Source organism: Equus asinus, chromosome 11, assembly GCF_041296235.1.
Source record: "Equus asinus isolate D_3611 breed Donkey chromosome 11, EquAss-T2T_v2, whole genome shotgun sequence".
In the NCBI taxonomy this organism is placed as follows: domain Eukaryota; kingdom Metazoa; phylum Chordata; class Mammalia; order Perissodactyla; family Equidae; genus Equus; species Equus asinus.
The window spans coordinates 17,926,373-17,950,648 of NC_091800.1; the positions used below are offsets into that span (position 1 = coordinate 17,926,373).

Below are 24,276 nucleotides of genomic sequence, written 5' to 3' on the forward strand. Positions count from 1 at the left end.
ACAACAATTTATTACTATTTCTCACAGTTCTGTGTTTGATTACTATGGTTTTAATTAGCTGTGCAAGTGCTTTCAAGCTAGGCATGGCAGACTTCAAAGGGGGCTGCAGCAAAATGTCCCATCCCACATGCTCTTATGCCATGAACCCGTTAAGCACTGGATTTTGTTTTTTCACCCCCTTGAATCTGAGCAGGCCCTGTGACTGCTTTAACAGAATATGGCAGAAGTGATGCTGTGGCAGTTCGTTTGAGGCTAGAGGAAAGGAGATAATGTATAGATGTGGTATATCTGTAGCAATAAGAACATAAAGGAATTCACAGCTTCCGTTTTCCAGCAGTCAGAAGAGAAGTCATCTGTTTACATGGACTGAGGGAGTTGATCAGAGGCTTTAGGAAAAAGAGGAAAATTAGGAAGATACATTGAAGTCAATGACAGGCTAGTAGCCTGCTAATAGTTCCCCGATACATTTTTTCCCCTTCTTTCATAGTAATGGAATTTTTGGTTGGGAACATAGCCACACAACAATATGGCTGATTAGCACATGATATCATGCCAAAGGATCTGGACACAAATGACGTGTGGATGATTCCATTTATATAAAGTACAAATGCAAGTAAAACCATCGTTAGAACACAGAGGAGTGGTTACACATGGGACAAGGTGGAGCCTAGAAGGAGGCACGAAGAGGCTTCTGGGGGTCTGGTAATACTCTTCTTGTCCTGGATGCTGGTTATGCATGTGTGTTCTGTTAACAAAAGTTCAGCAAGCTATACATTTATCATTTTTGCACTTTTCAGTATTTTTTTTCAATTTTTAAAAGTTTTTTTCTAAGACTATGTGTCAGCTGCCCTTGCAGCTGGGTGTGGCCATGTGACTAAGTTATGACCAATGGGCTATGAATGGAAATGATGTGTGCAACTTCCAGATGGTGCCCTGAAAAAGGAAGGCGGCCCATTTCCCCTCTTCCTCCGTCCTGCTGCTTCGAACGTGGACAGAGCAGCAGATCACCTAGGCCAAATGAGGGTAATTCACTGGGGAAGGTGGAACAAGATAGAAGGAACCTGTGTCTCTGGATGGCCTTGGGGAGCAGAGGCACCATCCGAGCCTGGGACCCTCTGTTTTTGGACTACCATGTGAAAGATGGAATATCTTGTGTCTGCCATGGTTATCATGATACATCTAGCCAAACTTACATCCTAAATAATACTATAGATAAAGAGATTGATGTGACATTACAGATTTGGCCTCCTGGCAACCAGGAATCTGTAATGGAAATCTGCAGTTACGTGACAGTATTTCACAGGGCTCAACCAGCCATAGTAATAGGAAGGATAGATTGCAAGCTTGATCTTGGGTTCATTTAATGGAAGAAGAGGGTGAGGAAGTTAGGATGCTTTTGATAATTTCAGTAAAAGAAGATAGAGTTCTGGCTGAGCAGAGAAGTGAGGCCAACAGACAGTGGAGTTTCCTACGATATTGCAGAGCAAGTGTAGGAAGAATGAGAGAGCACAAGATATTTAAGCTAGGAAACTAAGAGTACTCATTACAATGAATTAGCGACAGCCCCAATCTTGATACTCCATAACAGCGTGTATACCAATAATTCAAGCTCTTTGAAATCCTCAGTTATTAGACCATTCCCAGGCTTCTACTTGAAGAGCGTGGTTTGGAGGGACTGAATAAACAAGCCTGTAGGATGTAATGACAGGAAAATCACTCGGGGAGGGCTCACTTCAGTGAGAAGCCCAGCGTGATTTGCTTCAGCTCATCAACCAGCAGCTCTAGAGTATTGCAGAAACTTGCTAAAAAGTGATAATAAAAGGAAAAGGAAAGAAAACTATAAAATAGGTGTTTTGCTTCAGGAGTTATTAATCCAAACTACCATGGAGAAAAAGGAGACAACTAACCAGAGGGCCCAAATGAAGTGTCCTTCAAAGGCAATGTTGGCCAAAAATTAAAGTGGACTATATACTTAAGGACTTAATTATGAATAGGCAAATACAAAGGGTCATAACTAATGTTACCAACAATTACATAGAAAAATATATTCACACAGACATACATGCTTGTATACAAAATTGAGAGTTGCTTCCATAAAGGAAAATTGGGGCACTGGTGGCGTGGGCTAGGAGAATGGGGGTTCAGTGGTTGGGAGACCATCTCTTATAAAAATAATCCTTTGTACTTCTTGAGTTTTTACTATGGATGTATGAGCTTTTCAAAAATGTTTTTCTTATTACAAACTGAAATCTTGTTACAAATTGAGAAAAGTAGGCAATTTATGCTTTTTCCTTGGCTTTCTATCTCAGTTTGTAGGAAGAAATGTGGTTTTACTAATGAATCTTTATTTCCATATACATAGCACTTACTTATAGTGCTGTTTTCTCCCCAGAGTTTCTTACCATCCATTCTGAGGCCCAAAAATGTAAACTTCTCTACCGGAGGTGCATGAAGAAAGCATCACCTATGGACAATATGACAAAATGATTCCAATTTTCTAGCACTTTATAACTTTCAAAACAATCCTGCCTCCATCCTTGCTGTTCACAATAATCCCATAATGTATGCACAACAGTTATGATTTCATCGATGCAGAAGCAGGCTTGCAGAGCTTATTTGCTCAGGATCACACAGCTATTGGACTTAAACCCAGGACTTCTGATTCCAAGTTACTTAGCGCACTCTGCTGTAAGCAGTGTGACCTGTGTGAGTAATCATGGTGAGGCCAGTGCAATTGGAACATGTTCTTTGCATTTGACAATGAATACACTATCATTGGGCCATGAGAATAAAGCCTTTGTATATTAAGCCTTGGGTTTTGGAATGTGTTAAAAGACAAATTTTATTTAAACTAAGCCTAATTATGTTACTTTAGAAATTACTTTCATATGTGCTAATTCATCTGAACCTCAAAACATGGCAAGGCAAGTATTCTTGTCCCTGTTTTTGGATGAGGAAAGAAACTCAGGGAAGTTAAGTGACTTATAAAACAGGTCTTACTGTTGGTTAGAGGCAGAGCCAAGATTTGAACCTAAATCCTCTGTCTCCAAAAATGATGCTCTTTCCAGAGTAGATATCGTTGCTAAAGTAGGAGCTGACATTTCTAAGTGCCTGGTTTTGAACACAGTAGGCATTTCGATAAATGCTTATTTTTTTAACTTTCTGTATGCACACACATATAATTTATATAAATAACTCAACGTAATCATTTGTATATACTGAGGGGTTTTTGTTTAGGTTGCCCCTTCAATCCTTTTGTTGGTTGTCCAAACTTCTGTCTTCCATGCACTGCCAATTTCCAGGTAACCTATGTCAGCAACTGGGCATGTATTCTTCCTTATTTTTTCCATGCTTACAACTTTATATAAACACACATATATACACACTGGCAACTGTCATTGTTACATAAAAATGTGAGTGTATTATACACACATCAATATATTGATTTTTTATGCACCAGGACTGTGTAGAAGCCCCCTGGAGTCACTTACATAGCTCTGGTTCATTCTTTTAGATGGCTGTAGAGCATCTCATGACATGAATGTACTGTCACATTCAATCGTTCCACTGTTGGTGTCCAATTTTCTGCCACTATGAACAATGCTGCAGCAAACATCCTTGTCACGTGTCCTTATGTACCATTATGTACTGATGGTTCTGTGGCCTTGGGATAGATTCTCAGAAACGAGATTGCTTGGTGGAGGGAGATATATAGCTACACGTATCCTTTAAATAGATATTGTTATATTCCTTTCCCCCAAAAAGGCTATACCACTTCACACGTCCACCAGCAACAAGAGTTTCTTTTCCCAACATCTTTGCTAGCAGTTGGAATTATTGTTCTTTTTTAACTCCTGTCTTTTTGATAGATATATACTGCTAGTTGTTAAATTTATTAGCATTTTTGAATACTGGTAAATTCAAGCACCTTTTCATAAGCCTGTTGGTTATTTAGATCTGCTCTTTTGTGAATTGCCTTGTTATATGTTTTGTCTATTTTTCCATTAGGTTTCCTTTTCCTACTCAATGTGCAGAAGTCTGGTGAATATTATAAAAATTAACCCTATGCCATTTTTATTCACTTTCCCCAAATCTAGAATTGTTCTATAAACTTTTTTTAATGGTATCTTTGCCATACAGCTTTTAATTTTTGTATATTTCAACATATCTGACATTTCTTTTGTGGATTCAGGGTTTCCAGTCTCGGTTTAAAAGGCCTCGATTTGGGATCTTTCAAATGACTGTTAATTTATAATTTCCTGTTTCTCTTTCTAGAATTAGAAATTATAACTAATACAGATATTGTCAAATAGCCCTGATTTCTTTTGCGTAACTTATTGACATGGAAAATTTAGTATTGTTTTATCATTACTCCCTCAGTTTCTGACTTCCTCTAGCTACGATAATGAATATTACAATCATGACAACAGATGCTATTAAATGGTACAGACATTAGAACCTGTGTTTGGTTAGCAATTTATTTGAAAAAGAGCTGAACCGTCATTTGTGTAGCAGACTTGTCTCACTATAGAAAAAAGTCTGATTAAAATACTGCTTTTATTGAGTTTAAAGTTAACCAATGTTTTTAAAACATTTTAGTGAAAATGTGACATGATTAATAATTAGGTGATTTGATCTCATCTTCTAATCAGGACATGGGTGACCTTCCCTACTATCCTCAACACATGTGACTTCACCTTCCAAGTAATCATTTGTATTCTTCTAAAGCATTGGAGGTGAACTTTTGTTATCATCTACCGCAGCAAAATAAATAAATCTTTCCTCTTCATGGCTTTAGCCTAGTAATATAGAAATGCATGCAGCCTCTCTTAAGATATATTCACCAAGCACAGACGCTGATTTTCATGAGCTATTTGTAGTTTGGGCTTAAGAGGACCCAGGAGTACACGCAGCAGGAAAATGAAAACAGAGCTGAGCAAAACAACCAGAAAAGAAGTTATGATTAGTGAGATCTTCTATTTGTTTTCCTTTCTTATAATTGCACTTTTTATCATTTACTGTCCTCAAATTGGAGACCATTGTCAGCACTAATAAGATTTTATACCGGTTGCCTTTGAAAATCTAATAAGAAGGAAGATATATTAATAGCATTATATTAATATTAAATATTTGCACAAAAATTTATTACTATTTGTTATGGTAATATAATTATATCATGTTAAAATACACAGATATACCTGCAAGTCATCATGTTGATTAGAATCATCTGTGGGGGGGATGGTGCGGGTAATTGTGACAGCATTATTTCCTTTCAAAAAATGAGCGAATCTGAGTCTTAGGTCAATATTTTTCTAAGATCACAAAAAGTTGTCTGCTAGTGTGGGAGCTCAGGTTTGCTTTTAGCAGGACAGTGCCCAGAGAGCCTTGTTCGCAGGCTCCTACGGTACTTGCAAAGCCTCCATGACTTCTGTGCTAGTAGGTGGACTCTTCTTGCCAGGGAGATGCCTGTGCAAGAAAAGCCAAGCATCCTCTCTCACTTGGGTACCCTTCTCTCTTCCTTGTGTCCAAACAATGAGTTCCCATGTTTCCTGTGTCTCTTCTATTTCTTATTCTCTCCTTTAGAGCCAGCAACAATCAAAATTGCCCTCTGCTCACTGGTCCCAGACACTTGCTACCTTTAAATGAGACACACAGTCCATCTAATGTCTCACTTTCTTGAACACTTCCTGCTTGGTTAGCAACTGGAAAGTGACTACAGCCCCTGCCCAAGCCAGGCGTTACCCATTCCGAAGGGCAACAAGAACTTAAAACTGAGACACACAGAGCAACACTCAAGTGCCCTGTTTGGAGAGGCAGCCTGAGTGCTTTCTGACCAGGAGAGCACTGGGCCGTGAACTCTTCTCGAGCTGCAAACTAAGGCCAGAACTGGGCTCAGTGCAGTAACTGTGCCAAGTGCTGCAGAGGCCAGACCAGCAGTGTCCTCAGAGGCTGGTACTCCCTCCTGCCTGCACTGTACACTTGCTGGGCAACGTAATAGCTCACCTCTCGTGTTAATAATAGGAGGCGAGAATTGATTGTTTTATTTCTAGCAACCAAAATGGCAAGCCTTCCCACATACACTGGGAGAGGGAAGTAAGTATTTTGAACAGAGATGTCTTAAACAGCTGACATACTGGCAAAGCACATCGAGCCAGGAGACTGATCAGGACCAGGGTGGCAGCCATATGATACATCGCAGGTGCTCTCACACAGGCATGCCTGCCCTTTGTAACAAGAAGTGATTTGCTGAGGCCTCTTGATGAACAAAGTTTCATCAACATTCCAAACGCGTGGATGATGGTTAGGACCACTGTTTCAGTTGTCTATCACACCACCCCAAAGTATAGTGGCTTCAAATAACCACCTTTTACTTTCTTGGCTCAAAGTGTTGTGGGTTGGCTGAACTTAGCTGAGGGGTTCTGGTGGTCAGGCTTGGGATGTCCCACGAGGCTGCATTCAGATGGGAGCGTGGCTATGACTGGAATGTTCGAGATGGCCTCTCATCCTCCAGAGGGTTGGCAAACTAGGACACCCAACCCCAGGCCAAATCCGACCAACAGTCTGCTCTCTACTGCTGCAGGCTAGGAATAGTTCTTACCTCTTTAAATGGCTGGGGGAAAAAATCAAAAGAAAAATTTTTTGTGACACGTGAAAATTACATGAAATTCAAATTTTGGTGTCTGTAACCTTTTATGGACACATGGCCAGGCTCATCCGCTGACACAGTGCTTATGGCTGCTTGTGCTCTGCAATGAGAGAGTTGAGCACTTGCAACAGTCAACAAAGGCCACATGGCTTACACAGGTAAAAATATTTTCTATCCGGCCCTTCATAGAAAAAGTCTTCTGACCCCTGCTACTGTACCTCTCTCCACAGACATCTCTTCATTAAACCTCAGTGGGTTATTTTTAGAATTTTCAGAGTTTTTTCTTTCTAAATAATGATATTAGAGAGAAGTTAGCCTGTCACTTGCAAGAATTATCACCAAATAACATGTCGCAGGTGTGAGTAATTTTTGGCTTAAGAGCCAAACTGAGTATAATTTTCATTATATTTACTCTATTTAACATCGTTTTTCAGACTACTGGACTAATTCTGAGGCCATACCTAACATTATCAGATGCATACAAATAACGGAACCATCAATGATCACGCAGAGAGAAACTTTCAGAATTGGCGTCTTTTTCATCCTCCTTGTTAACTTGGTGCTGCAACACCAGAATTCCTTGTGCTTCTTATCTCTACTCAAATTCACATTTTGGAAATAAATTAAGTGCTTAGACTAAAAGCAATTTTAACTGCTTAACTGTCAAAGTTACCTTTCTTTGCTACTGCTGTGCAGCTGAATATCTATTTCCAAACTAAACCATGAGCATCCTTCCCTCATCCCCACCAGCTGCAGCATGGTCACTGGACAGGCACTTAGAGGCTTGCCATTATTTTTATTTAGAAGGGGAGAAATTAAATACTCGCTGATTTTTAAAAAGGAGAATTGGAAACAAATAGCATTTCTGCCTTTTCGATGTAAACCCCAAATGTCTTTTTAAACAATAGCTGGAAAATGCTGGACATGAATAGATACAATCCTTGCCCTTAAAGAGCTCCCAGCCTGGTAGAGACAAATAAACAATGTGATGCAGGAACTGAAAACTGACCATTGATGACCCCAAATTATGACGGGAGCACAGAAAACAGGCACCTGACCTGGCTTAGGAATGTCTGGGATGACTTGCTAAGGGAACTGACGGGAAGGAAGGCAAGTGGGACCAGCCCAGAAGCCTCCCCAGGAACCCACCCAGGGCCTGATGGAGATGTCACTGTTTGGTCCCCCACAGCCTGTCATAACTGATAGCCACTGATCTTTATTGGTTTACTTGTTCCTCTTCCACTACAACCTGGTAACCCCTTAAAGGCAGGAACTGTGTTGGCATTCGATCTACAGTGACTGCCTGAAGGTAGCTGATGCATGAGAACCATCTGATAAATGAATATGTGGAAGTTTCTGGGTTGATGAAAATATTCCTTCTCTAATATGGGCTAATGTTTAAAGACAATATTTTATGCCCATACTGTGATATATTAAAAAATCTGTACTAGTTAGTGTTTGAAATGCCAATACCAGATATTAGATGCAAGAACAGGGTGGTGAACCATGGGGGGGGCAAGAACAAACAAGACACAATCACCGCTCGCCAAAAACTCACAGCTTAAACTGGAGGTTTCATGATCCCCACCTATAATTCAAATAGCTTGTCTTTCATTTGCTTATATTTTGGAATTCCACAAAATATTTCTTTTGAATAAAGGTTTCCATTTCCAAAAAACATTAAAAAGGAAAACCTGGATCAAGGTAATAGGAAGGCTAAATTTTCTTGAAATATTTGCATATTTTTCTCCCTCCATTTTAAGACTGGGAAGAAACTTTAATGGAGGGAACTGAGAATTTACATTTTCAGAGATGTTCATATTCCTCCTGGATTTCATCTTAGTTTTTCTTCACCAGCCTTCGTTAGCACCTTTTTGATAGGTAATATACAACAACATACAGATGTTTACAATAATAAAATGGTTCGTTCTTTCCTATATACTGCAATATCACTTAATATTTCCTACTGTTCAGAAAAAAAGCCTCTATGCATATCATGTTGGTTTTTAAGAACATCACATTTTCAAAATAGGATGGTTTAAGATCATCTTAAGACTCATATGCAGTGAATCCTTCTATGAGGTGCGTGGGGAAAAATAAGCCAAAAGACATATAGGTACAGTATTCTTTATTATAAACAATCAGATAACAGTATAGGTGTGCATCTGAAGGATGGCTGAAGCCAAGATATTATAATCAAAAGCATTACTTAAAAAGAAATGGTTTCTTTTTTTGTTGGTTTGTTTGACATTAATTTGAACTTATCCTTAACATATGCTAGCATCACCTAATCTTGTCATACAGTTCAGCTGTTAAATCATAACAGGAAAAGACAAAATTTGGAATGCATGTTACATTTTGCTTTATTTACTGAATACATATACCAAATATTCAGGACACATTCAAAGTTAAGCAGGCGCTTAAAGCCTAGCAAGCGATCTGTGTAAAATGCTTTTGCTGTTGTCATGGGGGTATTCAGTTCCTTGGAAGACAATGAAAAGGGATTCTAAATGCTAGGTTGTTGCCCGTTTCCTGATTTATACTGAGTGTAAAAAAAAAAAAACATAACACAACATAAAGTGAATGTGTTGAACAGTGACATCTTTATAGTTCCAAAGCACTGGCAGATATTAAAATACCGTCTAAGTAAAACAAACTTTTCACATCTCCATTTTTTAACAGGAAAAAAACCAGAAAACAGGCTTGAACAACAGGATAAGTGTTCTGGGTCTTGTGAGCAGGCCAAATGTTATTATTCTCTATTGCACAACCCTTGTCCATGGCAACCTTAGACATGTTTGGCATTGCTGATGCATTTAATGGCTTAGTATGTCCACTTTGCTGTAAAAAAAATGCTATTACATTTTTCAGATTGTCTACCTCAAGGAATGAATGCTAAATGAGCACATTTAGAAGTCTGAAATCAAATACTGCAGTACAACATTGGACAATTCTTGCCAGCAAAAATAAAAAAAGGCTGATTAAAATGTGACTATGTTACAAAGACTGAAGGGTTAATTTCTCATCAATTCTAAATTCTCTGAATTTCACATATATCCTAATGACGGCTTTTGGTGAGACATGACTGGTGATGATGCATATGTACCACTTTAATCATTTATTTTTGAAGAAATAATTCAGGTTCACTGGAATAATTCTGTCCTGGTTTCCCAAAGCTGCATGAAAATTCAAGATTTGGTTTTTTTAATGTCATGTGTAAGCAACCAGTTCTGATTAATTCTGTAAAGGTATAAGATCACCAGAGGGTGAGTTTGATCAAGAAAGCCATGTTTGGAGCGATCCCTGATGGCCCAGCAGTTAAAGTTCGGCGCCCTCTGCTTCAGTGGCCCGGGTTCGCCTCCTGGACGCAGAACCACACCACTCATCTGTCAGCAGCCATGCTGTGGCAGCAGCTCACACAGAAGAACTAGAAGGACTTACAATGAGAATATATAACCATGTACTGGGGCTTTGGGGAAGAGAACAAAAAAAAGAGAGAGTGGAAGACTGGCAACAGATGTTAGCTCAGGGTGAATCTTTCCCAGCAAAAAAAAAAAAAAAACGAAAAGAAAGCCAGGTTTGGTCTCTGGAGCAGAAACCATGTGTACTTGCTACTCTCTCATGGAATGATACTCATATGAGGAAGACTCACCATATTAATGCCTTTCCCAAGAAAAACGGAGATGGAGAATTATTGGAAAACAGGGAAGCAAGGGGAGAAAAAAACCAACTTTGAGACATAGAAGAAAAGTGGCATTTATCCAAAGACATCTTCATCCATTACCTGATTGCTCAGAAGAGAAGGGAAATGAGTTTTGAAATAGAGATAATTAAGATATCAATCACATTTTCTTTCAAGCAAAACAAAAACTGTGTGTTGTGTTTTGTTTTACAAGTTCTGAAACATGAAGATGTCCATACAAACAGATTTACTATTAGACTCTCAGCCCCAGAGGGACTGTCTCTTGTTTATACTTGATTCCACAGTACTTAACATGGTACCTGCACATACAGGTACACAATACATAGTTGATGAACCAAGAAACTACGGGGTTTTCTTAACACTAAATGGGCCACCTAGTTTTAATGTAAAATGTAATATTTATTTTCTATTGTATATATGAAAGTTCCTATTAGATAATACTAGTCATTACAAGCAGTGACAGTAGTAGCTCACTCATATATCTTTGTCACATGATCATTTCTACCTTGAATACAATTTAATGAGAAACAACTACCGTGTGCACTAATGCTAGAAAGAGTTGAGACAGAATGTATAAATGAAGAAACCTCTTGGATTACTGAAGTACCGTCTGTTACAAGCATAATTACCTTCTTAAATTATACATTTTTAAGAGGGTGTGAAATATTTTTCCAAGCAATGCAGTGTTTAGTGGGTGGAAATTATATATATGAAAGTACCTAGAAATTTGGGGAATTTTCCTCTCTTTATCACCCAAGGGTAAATAAGAATAGGTTTTTAATATTGTGTATTTTTTTAAGTGTCCTGTCATTCAGTACCACTGTTCCCCAGAAATTACAGGAATTATGAAACTATTATCATTTTACCTGGGAAGTTATTTCCAAGCATGAGACTTTAGCTTTATAAGAGACTACTAGATTTGACCAGTAGATAATTTAATCAACAGAGACACTGAGTTAAATAACTTATAAATTTGACCCCAGTAATGGGATTTTCTCAAAGGCTTCACCATTGTTTTAGTAATCTGTAAATAGTTAAAATTTTCTAACAGGCAAGGAAATATGACAAAAGGAGGGCCCTCACCTAGAGACTTTTACTGTGGGAATGTGGGAAGGCATAAGTAAACACAGAGGATGCTTTTGTCCAACTCTCTTATTCTACCTGCTGCTTCTCCACACAGGACCACACATGGCCTCACAGCTCACCATGCAGACGTGGACATCTGACGGACTGCCCGACACGAATAACCAGGAAACAGGAACCTGATTTCCTATGTGGAAAACAGGAGTCTCCCTGGTTGATTCTCGGACTATGTTCTGGTCTTACCTTGCAATTTGGGGATATAGCTCAGTTCATGCTATTTTCATGTTTTTCTTGCCATATTAGATTCATTTTTTTTTCTTTACAGTAGTAGATTATGAGGCAACAGGACTCTCAGCTTCACAGTTTTTTCTTTTCTAATCACAGTTAAAATTTGTTTAAAATGTACCCTTAATATCAGCACAATAGTCCAGCTATAGGTATTTCAACTTCAGAAATAAAATAAAATTTATGTGTCCGATCTTACATAATTGATTGTATAAGCTTGGGTTTTTTTCTTGCCAATAGCACTAAAAGTGAGATCACTTAAATCACATGGGTTTGATTGCTTTGTTTTGTCTCAAAGTGTTACTTGCTCTAGTGCTGCTAGTACCTGACTTTTGCCGTATAAACAGTTTTAATATTTTTCTGGTGGCCACACAACATGCCATACAATGACATGGCTGACTAAAGCTGTCTTTTATTCTGCCAACGCCCTTCAAATACTATTGATACAGTTGCCTTTTGTTTGTTTCCTCCCACAAAAGAAGCTGCTTTTTATAGCCGAGGGACAAAAAAACCTGCTTTTCTAATCACATTGCACTGGCTATCAGGTTAACCAGAAAGCACAAAACAAATGGTGATAAAAAATATGAATAGTATATATTATATGTATTTACAAGTGTACTTAAAACTTCAATTAGTTGCAAATCTGAAATGATATAAGCCACTGCCTGCAATAGCATCTATTCTATAGAAATGTAGACTGAGACCTGACTGTTACGACACTGAAGAAATCGGGTTATGTGGAGAGCCCATTTGAGTCAGAACTTTGTCCAACCACTGCAGCGGTCCGTGAAGATGAATCTCAATCCAGCAGGGGGTGCTCGTGACATCCTGGCGATGATACTCGGCTCCCCAACCCTGAAAGGAAGAGTGGAAGCCAAGAGTGACTGTGCCAGACTTTACAGTCGGCTTCAAGAGGCATGAGACAGAGCTCAGTGGACTCGGAGCCCACGCCCCAGCGCAGCTCCAGAGACCTGGGGGAGAGAGCGTGGCCTCTACCTTCCCGTAAGCACAGGCCAGCTTTTACACCAACCAGACAGCCTAATCAAGCCCTGCCCTCTGGGTTCACAACCAAATACACAGCCCTAGAGATGGCCTGGGCTCTAGTCATACTGCAAACACTGGCATGTCATTTTCCCTTCCACAAGGGAAGAAACTTGACCTTATGTTCACCCCCTTCATGCTGAAGACAATGTTTTGCACAAAATGATTACTCTCTACAGACCTGTGACTGGCTTTGAACGTGGTAAAGAGAGAACTGGAGGGTGCTCTTGATTATTCAGGGTTGACTAACAAAGCTTGTTTCTCCTATCTCTCTCTCTCTCTCTCTCTGGTTCATGTCTGGCCATTCCTTATTTATTACCATTCACAGGAGAGAGAGTATAAATATTAATTAATTAATTAATTGGTGTATTTTTCTCTATATGTTATACATCAATGAAAAGTTATTTTTAAAAGAGGGCTCAGGGGCCGGCCCGTGGTGCAGAGGTTAAGTGCACATGTTCCGCTTCTCAGCGGCCCAGGGTTTGCCGGTTCGGACCCCGGGTGTGGACACAGCACCGCTTGGCACGCTATACTGTGGTAGGCGTCCCACGTATAAAGTAGAGGAAGATGGGCACGGATGTCAGCTCAGGGCCAGGCTTCCTCAGCAAAAAGAGGAGGACTAGCAGTGGTTAGCTCAGGGGTAATCTTCCTTGGGGGAAAATAAAAAAAGAGGGTTCACAGTCAAGCAAATTAGTTTTGTTACTGGCAACAGTGATTCTCTGTAGAGTTTTTTAAAAATTGGATTTCAACACAACCATGCTGCCTCCTCACACTTTACAGTGATGACCATGAACCTCAAGAGGACCGCTGATGCCCCCCGGCAATTGTACCACACTCCCCGAGTCCCTTCGTTCTCCCAACCCCCGATCCCTGCTGCATGCCCCAAATGACTTCACTCCTACTCCTCTCCCCTAAAACCTCAAACACCTACTCCACAGCCTGCTTGCAACAGATGATCTTCTTTGTTACTTTAGTGAGAGAAATGAAGCCATCAGAAGAGAATTTCCACAGCACCTGCACCCACAGACTCGGCCTTTCTACCTCTTTCCAGAGATTAATTCTCTGTGTTTCCACATAAGCCAGTCCGTCCCGTTGTGCATTAAGACTCACTCGCCTTCCCAGGGCCTTTGTTCCAGCAAACTCTCCACTGTCTCCTACAATCTTTTGCTTTATCCTGGATCGTCCTTATCAATATACAAACATACTCAAATATTTCCCATCTTCAAAATACTTCTCTTGGCCCTGCCACCTCCACCAGTTACTGCCCTATGTTTTTGATCCCCTTTCTAGCAAAAATCCTAAAAAAAATTGCCCAGTCTGGCTGTCTCAATTCCTCTCCTTCCATTCTGTCTTAAATCCAATCTAAGTAGCATTTCACCCTAGCCTTCAACAAGATCAAAAAAGCCCTTTAAATCGCTAGAATGAACAGCGCCCTCAGTCTTCGTGCCGCTCGGGCAGCATCTGAGTCAGTTCACCCTCCTCCTCAATGACCTACAAAGCACCCTCCTCTCTTGCTCTTACTACTACTTTGCTAGTTGCTCTTTCTTGGTTTTCTTTGCTGGTTCTCTCTTCTTCCCCATCTTTTAATGCTGAAATGTCCCAGGGCTCCATCCTAGAACCCCTTATCTTCTCTGTTTAAACTCAAACTGTTGGTGATCTCATCCAGGCTCATGGAGTTAAAAACTGTCCCTGTAGTGACAATTCCTAAATTTACATCCCCAACAGCCCTCTCTCCCCAAATCCAGACCGGCACATCTAACTGCCTACTCGGCATCCCCACTTGGATGTGTGACTAGACATCTCAAAGTTATTTTCCCTCAAACTGAACTCTTAATCTTGTATCTAAACCTGATCTACCTGTATCATCTCCATCTCGGCTGAAGGCAACGTCACCTAACTCCTCTCTTTTTATCATATCCTGCATCAAATCCACCTTCAAAATTCAGAATCCTTCTCCTTCTCACAACTTCTACTGGAACTCTCCTCGTGGGAGCAACCCTCATCTCTCATCTGAATATTGCCACAGCTTCCTGACTGGTCTCCCAACTTCCACCCCTGTCTGTAGCATACCTGTTCTCCACACAGCAGCCAGAGTGATCCTTTAACAACGTTAAGTCAGTTCATGAAAATCCTCTGCTCAAACCCCCACGATGGCGTCCCATCTCTCTACAGGAAAAGCCAAAATCCCGGCAGTGGCTTACAGAGCACTGGGATCTGGTTCCCTGCTACTGCTCCAATCACCCTCACCTCCGGCTCACTCATCACGCCCCAGTCACACTGGCCTCCTCACTCCTCCAAATTCCCAGGCATGCTCTTGCCGTGAGGCTTACCCTTCCCTCTGCATCTATTGCTCTTCTCCAGACACGTTTATGACTAACTCGATGTCTTCTTCAAGTCTTCGCTGATGTGTCACCTTTTCAATGAGGCCTACACTGACCACCTTTTAAAACTTGCAACCTCCCTCTACCCCAGCACTCCAATTCTCCACGCCCTGCTCTACATTCTCTGTCCACTCAACTTCTTTATCATAGCTGATGTTTATTGTCCATCTCTCCCTACTAGAATATTGATGCCGTGAGGGCAGAGATCTTTGAGTCATCATTGATGTGTCCCAACACCTAGAATGGTGCCTGGCACATGGTAGGCACTCAATAACTATTTGTTGACTGACTGAAAGAGTCCTAGAACCAGTAAAAATCAGAGCAGAAAGAGACCTTAAAGATGATCTGGGCTATCACCCCCCAGTAGAAGTCACCAGTGTTTAGTCATCCATAATTTTTTAAAATTCTAATAATGTTTTATTTAACCCAATATACCCAAAATATTATATCAATATGTAATCAATATGAAATTGAGATATTTTATATTCTTTTTATTTGTACTGTATTTTTTCCAGTTTTACTGAGATATAATTGACACATGAATTGCATTGCTTTTAGGTGTATGTACAACATAATGATTTGATATATGTGTATACTGCAAAATCACCACCACAGTAAGTTCAGTTAACATCCATCACCTCACTGGGTTACAGTTTTTTTTCTTGTGATGAGAACTTCTAAATCTCTTTTAAACTGATCATCTATAGTTATATCTGCTAAGGATTTATTTTCTTTAAAAGTTCCTGTACTATTAGTAACAGTTTGTTTTCTGTGAATTGTGTAGCTTTATGAATTTAAATGTTGCATATCTGAGAACTACATCTAGTTGATCCTGGGAAAATCAGATTTCTTTGTAAGCTTATGTTACAGTGAAATAATTACCTCTGGGGTATTGGCATTTCATCCTAATTTTAAAAACAGAGACCTGGAAAGAATAACCATATGATTCAAATGATTGTTCACTAATGGCAATTTAATGCCCTCTGCTGGCTCTAAAGCATCAGAACGTTTGAAAAGATTTCTAAGCATTTGTTAATTGCTTTACAATGTAAAAATGCTTTTAAAACTTAGTAAATTTGAATAAAACTGCTTTGCCATCATGAAATAGAAATGGTTTCAAGAAGCCATTTTTTAAATTGGAAACTATAGTCTGGATTCTTATTTTTAAAATAATCACTAGAATTACAAATACAATAAAGTATAATTTGAGTATAGAACATAGGCCAATTATTTTTTATGATAACTTTAAAGGATTAACAAAATTCACTTTGAAAAAAACCTAGTACAAGCCATACTGATTCCTTGGATGGATATGTGACAATGCAGAAACGGTGTCATGTGTACCCAAATAGCTTGATAAAGAAGCTCAGATTCTGAAATATTAGAATTATTTGTAAGTGCTTTGCAAGAGCTGAAACAGCAGATGGTGAAAGAGAGGGCTTTAGCTTTAATGTGAAAATCCAGTTATTTTTCCTTCCCACTAAATAACTTGTTGGTTCTCCAACCTTCACATCAACCTTAATAAGATCTAATTTGAGAAATTCATCAAATATTCATAAATAGAATATCTACTGCTATCTCAGAATTAATCATACTCAGCTTAATGTTTCTATCCCAGTTTGTTCATGCCTTTATACAGCACTTAATTTACACTATCTTGAATTAGAGCCAGTACTGTCTATTTTGTAGCTTATTTATAAATATTATCTCCTCTGTTTGCCTGTATGCTTTCTAAGAGTACGGAGAACGTCTTATTTAATTCAGGTACATTCATCATCATTTACTGAGTGACAATAGTACCCAGCAATTTGAGGGATGGAAAAATCTCTGTAGCATTAAGTTCTATAAAATTATTGTCACTTTATCTTTTGCCTTTAAAAAAATCAGATAACTACCTTACCTTGTTTTTCCTCCAAAAGTAATATGCTTAAGAATCTTCTTATAATTGCTTAAAAAGAGAGGTCATACTCATAGAGGAGCTCTTCCTAAAAACAATTAAATACAGTTCCAAAAAAAGGCTGTCTACTCGAACTGGCTGTATAACTACCATATCAACCAAAGAGCGCTTTTGGTTTTGTTTTGTTTTTCACTTTCCATCTTGTAATCTGGCAGCAAGCACTCCTTACCTTAACAAAACTCATCCGGATAGTGCACATCTTGGTGAGCTCATAGACGACTTCAAAGCCATGGTGGACTGACTGAGCCAGCAACTGGGCAAAGAGCTGGTTGTTGAAGATCTTGAGGCTGCAGCCACTGGGGATCTTGCAGACAGTGGCTGGGTGGAAGCCGTGCTGATAGTTGCAGTTCCGGCTCTGTACAAAGATGCTGCTGTCACTCACGCACTCGGCGTAGACCTCTCCCCCGACGTAGTACAAATGCACGCCTACGGGCAAAAACACAGCCTTCAAACACCAGCACCGTATTTACTTCAGGTGAAACACCGCTCCCTTCTCACTGACCTCTGTCACCTCTAGAGATGGGACTGTCTCCTGTGAGGTTCATTCTGATATCACCGATTACAGATTAGTAAAATGTGTGACCAAAGTACCTACTGGCTTTAATGATAATCTGTGTTTTTTCCATAAACCCATTCAAAAGCAGACGGCAACCCATGTTTACAATCATTGCCGAGACCAAATAAGCAGGCTCTCACATACCACCCCCATCACTCTCGATCTCACACTGATGCGTTCTAAAAGGCAGAGCCCATAACAGCAGATGCAAAATAAATACATAATGCAGAACATCAAAGAGTCCTTCAGGTCCATAGATAAAAAAAAAAAAATTGGGCACAGAGAATATCACGGAAAATCTTACTTAAGTGCATCTACTACACCCATTTCAGAGGGAACAAGAAATGAAGTTTAAATTTTATTTTACCAACAATTAGAAATCCATTTCTCTTAATAAATCCTTCAAAGAGACCTATTTCATTTTAAAGCTTATCACTTGCTATTACAGATCACAGAAATAATGCCTATTTTTTACTTATGAACAACGAAATTCTTGCCACAGTTTAGGATATAAAGACTCCCAGTCACAATGTGGCTCATGTTCTCTTAGCTCACGTTCTTGCAGTCAAAAGGCAGAAAACATCCTGAGCACGGCGCTGCTCACACTAATTTTTATTCCAAATTAAATTTTACTTGATTCTTTCCTTCTAAACGTCTGGGTTTTAGATTAAGCATAAATTTATAGCAAGGGACTGGGGTTAGATAAAATAAACAAGTTCTAGTCTAGCAAATATTAAACACCAGACCAATTTTTCTCCAACCTTTTAGCAGAAACAAAATTCGCCAGCACTAGATGTCAATAGGGTCGAAACAGTCACCATGCAGTGACATGGTGTTTGTAGAAATGAGCCTGATATACTTACAGTGATATATTTCGGATCTCCTCAAAATGAAAATACAAAACTTTTAAATAATAGAACTTACAGACCTGCAGGGGTTCTCAGGCTCGGTTCGCATAACTGCGTTTAGGAGACATGATGAGAGAGCTGCTCAGCTTCTCCGTCAGGTTCTAAGGGGCACTTGAGGCCATTCGGCACTTAATGGGACTACCACCCGCCAGAATTATTGTTTCCTTTTCCAATCTCCTTTCCCTTAACACAATTTTCGAAAAGAACGTTGTTCAGTAGGACGTATTCCAACCACGTCACTCTGAGGAAACGGATCCAGAGTCACAAAGATAAAGCACAGCTCTGGATATTCAGGCCAAGGTCCCCTCTCACCACCCAGATCAGACTGGCTCCCCTCTCCTCAGCCTTCCTCTCCCTTTCTTTCTCATCTCCACTATTCACTCTCCCTGAACGGCCTTGGGTCTGACACCCATGACACAGGCGGTGAGCAGTAGGCAGAAAGACAGTGCTAATCGGCTGGGACACAGTTACTTCGCTGGGCTGACTTGCGGGAGGTGAGGCAGGGGCAAATCAGAGCAGCCTTTCTCTAACGACCCCTGTGACCTTTCGGGGAGAAGGCCTGGCCCTGGGGTGGCTTTTTTTAAACGAGAGTTTAAAAAGAGAGCAGAGAGTGGGGCTGCTAAGCGTTCAGTATGTGTTTGAATTGAATGACCTTCAAATATATAATCCTCCCAGAACCCATTAAGTAGAATAGATAAGATTTTTGTTATCTGACTCTGGTCTTTATTTAGGGGATGATTTTCAATCCTGTTAAAGTCTTATCCGCAACCACAGACATGTTGGCAGAGTAAGGAAAGCAGAGAAGAGCCTGGGCAGGCGGGCAGTGGTTTAGCATCCTGAGTGAGAAGAGGGAGCAGAGCCAACAGGAAGAGCACCTGGAGGCCCGAGCCGGCTCTGAACAAGAGGACAAGGATGGAGCTCAACCCCAAGCTGAAGGAGCCTCAGTTTTAGCTCGAGACAGCAGCACCTAAAGAAGAGTCAAGTAGGCAAATGATTTTATTTGCATCCATTTGATAGGCCAGAATAGTGGCTATAAACCACATGTACTAGATTCAAAATCGCCAAAGAGAGCAGTGAGCAAGAAGGACAAATGCCCAAAGAAAGTGCTTCCTGAAACGACAAAGAGAACCCAGGCAATGTGGTCCTCCAGCAAGTTCAACCCACATCTTGGACTACATTTCTTCTACGGTGGCGTCTTTCTTTATCTGAGCTTTCCACTTGTGTGTGGTTACAGCCACCTTTTATGAGATTAGGGAGTCTGGAGTCCTGTGTTGCGGTTAATTAGGACCAGAGACACTTTGGGTTTGACTTGGGTCTGCTGAGTCAGACTGTAAGTGTGCTCCCTTTGAGTCCTCTTCTGTAGTCTTGAGTGACAGAGAAATGACGGAGGAAAGACTGGGAGGAGGATGGGTGAGTTAGGCTGGTGAGAGGGTTCCAATGCTCTGGAATCTAATAGTCAGAAGAGAAAGTCAGTGTCCCAAAGTGGAAGGAATGTGCATGGGTCCCCTCTTGACTGGGAGGGAGGGAAGATACCGCCACAGAAAGCAGATCTCATTACCCCACCGCCCTGCTCAGAGACCTCTGATGCCTTACTCAACTTCTGAGCACAAGCTCAACACCTTCCCTGGAGCTTGTAATCGATCTTCTCCTGGCCACTGTTGTCCTCTCTTCTGAACAGTTATCTTAAAAGCTGGCTGATTATCAGGATCAGCTGGAGCTTTAAGAAAGTGCATATATCTGAGTATAGTAACGGCAGTTTCAGAAATTCCTTGCATAGTTGGTATACACTCAAATATATGGGAGAAAGGATGTGAAGTCAGATTTGCTTTAAAATACTCTCGCAAAAATATTGTAGAGGGATGGAGGAAAAGAATGGCACAGGGTGTGACTCATTACTGAAGGTGGACATGTTAATATGAAGATTCATTACACCACTCTCTCTACTTTTGTGTGTTCGAAACTTTCCAAAATAAAAAATGTTTTAATGGATGATCAAAAAATAATAACATAAAAGTAAAGATTTCCAGATCTACACCAGGCCTTTGGTTCAGAGGATGCACGTGGGCCCTCCACAGGACCGTGCCTGCAGTTGTGCACTGCACAACTCCAGGTTGCCTCATAATTATTACAAGACTTCTCCAGCAGATGGCAGTAACTTCTCTTGAGAAAGGGGCTCCTAATTCACATAAAGCTGCCTCTGGCCTGGTAGCAGGGTTGGTCCCCCAAATCTGTACTTGAAGACTTTAAGTCTCTCTGGATAACATGGTGAACAAGCAAGGTTTGGGCCCATCATTTGAGTATTAGTAGGGAATTATTTCAACATCTCCAAGTTGATGATGACATCACTGCTGCAGCGTATGATAGGTATTTTCATCCCACATCGAAAGATTCAGTTCTACAAACAAGGCACTAAGAAGGGTCAAAGATAAAAAGGCAGGGGGGTCCCTCCCCTCCAGTTGAGGGGAGCAGCCGGCCTGAGACAGTCATGGGCGCAAATGCCTGGCATCCCTTGTGTGACCGTGGGTGAGCTACTGAACTCTCTAAGCTGCAGCTGTCTCATCTGCAAAATGGGCCTAAGAAAACCTTGCGTGTAGGGTACTATAAAATCAACATGGGTAAGTGCGTGCCAGGGTGCCTGACACGGATTAGGTCATCAATGGGGGTAGCTGTCAGTCATTTAAAAGAGTTCAAGTGGTTTCCCAGTTTTCAAGGAAGACTATGGATAGACTTTACATTAGAATGCAGCGTTCCAGGTTCTTCGAGGTATGGCCTCTGATACTTAACCTGTTGCCCCTGGTATGCCAGAGCTAACTTGCCAAGGGCTATTTAAAGCACTTTGTTTAGCTAGTGAGGTCAAAGGAAAAGGTTCAATTCCCTTTACAGCAGTTGATTGTTGCGAGGCTGCAAATTGATGCTTTGTACCAAGCCTGGCGCCGCACAGTGTGTCCCACTGGATGCAAAGCAGGGGGAGAGCACAGGTGAGTCAGCACAAGCCATCCCCTCTGGAGAAAACACAACTCAAAGCACCTGCACTGCTCACAGGGCGGCCGCACAAACGGCTCTCAAGAGGACCAGCCATCTTAGCTAGCTTTAGTGGCAAGGAACTCAAACCAGAACTGGCCTCAAAGCTAACTGATAACTGCTGAGGGGAGAAATGGCTCATCACTGACTATAATAAAAAGAATTATTTCTTTGTAGCTACCGTCCTCCCTTGCCCCCTACAGTCTAATCTGAATATAACAGCGAGGGGATCCTTTTAAAGTGAAAACAGATCATGTAAACTCATCTTAACTCCATCTTACTATTTCACAGAGTCAAAGCTAAAACATGCTGAAGGGCTCCAAGCCCCCGGCGACCTGGTCCTGTCCCCTCCTCTTGCAAGACTTCTTTACCCCTTTGCTCATTCTGTTCCACTCACACTGGCTTCCATGCTGTTCTTCACAGTATACCAAGCAGGCTTCAGGGACTTTGCACCTACTGCTCCCTTTGCTTAGAAAGCTTTCCTCCCAGACACCCACACAGCTGATTCCCTCGTTAGCTCTCTGCTCCAATGTCACCTCTTAGGAAGGCCTTCCCAGGCTCCCCTGTTCTAAATTATAACATGGCACCACCCTACTCTCTTCCCTTCCTTTGTTTTTCTCTAGACACATATCATTTGACATATATATATCATTTCTTGTCTGTCTGTCTTTAGTAGCATATAGTCCATGAAGGCAGGATTTTTTTCCTGATGGCTTTTTTGTTTGTACTGTTTCCCGTTGCTGCATCCCTAGGAGCAGAACAGTCTGGCTAAAAGTAGGTGCTCAATAAATATTTATGAGATGAATGCACATCTCTAAAATCTAAATGTCTCTATTAATTAACTCCATGGAACAAGCTAACTTACTCACTAATCTAGGAGGGTATTTTGCTGCAAACTGAGTCAGGCTGGAGCGCCAGGAAGCCCCACTGCTGGGAACCAGACGATCCAGGGCAGCACCTGAGAAACAGTCCCCAACCTCAGAGAAGACTCACAGCTCTTGCTTTAAAAATATTCCAAGCCAACATTTTTCTTCTGCCATGTTTTGTGGCCTGGCTTTACAAAAACGTTTCACATTAAAGCAGTTCCAAAGCAGTCTTCTGAGAAAACTGTGACTTTGGCTGGGGACCACCTGAGACTGGAGTGCCTTCTATCCAGGTGAGCACTTGACGCTTTCTGGTTTTTGTACAGGCCATCAGTACTGGCTCTTGCTCCTAGGGCTTCTTAATCCTGTGGATTAGCTCTCAGTCAATAACACAGAACACCGACTCCATGTCCACATCAGCAGCACCTCGAACAACTACCTGCAGAAAGGTTCCCAGAAGGTATTCAATACTCCTTAATGTTTTAATTCTATCTTTGGATCCAGTGGCAACAGCAGAAGTCTAATACACAGACCAGTCTGCAAAGCCTGTCAGCAAACAGCTCTACAACACCGTGTTTTAATGTTCTGCCTTTAGATCTCACCTGAAGATTCTTTAAAAATCATCTGAAAGTAAAACCACACCTGAGAAATTTGTTTAAGAAGTCAGTTAAAGTGAAAGTATTATTTCCTTTGAGGAACAGCTATGTTTCCTCCTTCGGGATGAAGATTACATCACAAACCGAGTTTCCCTTTTCTGACCTCCCAGTCAGGAAAACCAGAGCAAAACTTGAACCACAATCCCAATCCCACTGCTGACCCTAAGGGATGACAGAGTTGTATTCGTCTTCTCCCCCACTCCTCACCTACAGGTTCTGATTTTCCATTTTTCATTTATCATTTCACTGCAAAGCTTTCTTGCAAGCTACCTCAAAGCCACGACGGAGAGATACAGGATATGAACAAACATAAAGTAACTGTCACCATTAAGAGTCAACACCAAAGAATGGATTCAATCTGTTTCTAATCAATAGCTTGTAGGTTTATGACAACAGGAGACATTTAGGAGGTATGTTAGGAAGAATATTAAAATGGACCACCAAGTGAAATAATGAATCTCCCCAGGAAATGGAAAAAAAAGGCTTGTGGCTACCTTCCCGAGGTGTCTAAGTGCTGTCTGGGGACAGAAAAGATCAAATGACACTTGTGATTCCAGAGAAATCTGACATAACAGTGGACAACCAGGGATCACTCAGGCACTAGCAGTGATTCTATATAAAAGAAAATGATTTAAAGATCCTCCATGACACCTCCCACTCTGCTGGGAATTGTTACCATCGAGCACACTGATGAGAGAGCCTCCAAAAGCATCGCCAGCCAGATCCCAGTGAGGCCTGGGCCCGTTCAGCTGTAAGAACACAGCCCAGACAGGAGAACCCCAATCACCTACCAAAAGCTTCCAAACATAAATAAGTAATGCTTTTTAACTACCTAGCTTCTAAGTCTCCACAGGTAACTTTACCCGATCTAAGTAATCATCCAGCTAGAATCCTCTTCTTTGGAAGTTATCCTACTTAGTATCTTTAGGCAACTCAAAAATAACTCATAATACTTCCATTCATCAATTTCATCCTGTTTTTCATACTTATCAACTTGTTTGTCTCCATAATACCCGCCCTATGCCACCCCTCGGAAGATGCCATGCCAACTTTGGAGGCAGAGAGAATAAGATCCTGAAGGCCCATGCACTTTTTCCAACAATAACCCTAGGACGGTCTCCCAGCGCACCAGCCCTGGGATCATCCGCTGCGTTATGTGGCCAATACACGGCTTGT

General features: G+C 40.9%; 1 protein-coding gene across 9 annotated transcripts in view; it reads right to left on the reverse strand.

Moving 5' to 3' along the window:
• Positions 1-8,759: 8,759 nt before the first annotated feature.
• SMAD9 (SMAD family member 9) overlaps positions 8,760-24,276 on the reverse strand; it is a 77,371-nt gene continuing 61,854 nt past the window's right edge. For 8 of the 9 annotated variants that reach the window (XM_070520535.1, XM_070520532.1, XM_070520539.1 and 5 more), the window contains 2 exons: positions 17,266-17,522; positions 8,760-12,572 (listed from right to left, as the gene is read on the reverse strand). In XM_070520535.1, coding sequence (XP_070376636.1) covers positions 12,429-12,572; positions 17,266-17,522 — 401 coding nt within the window. In that variant the 3' untranslated portion in view covers positions 8,760-12,428. The remainder of the gene's footprint in view (positions 12,573-17,265; positions 17,523-24,276) is intronic. The other variant, XM_070520540.1, reaches the window with a different exon arrangement.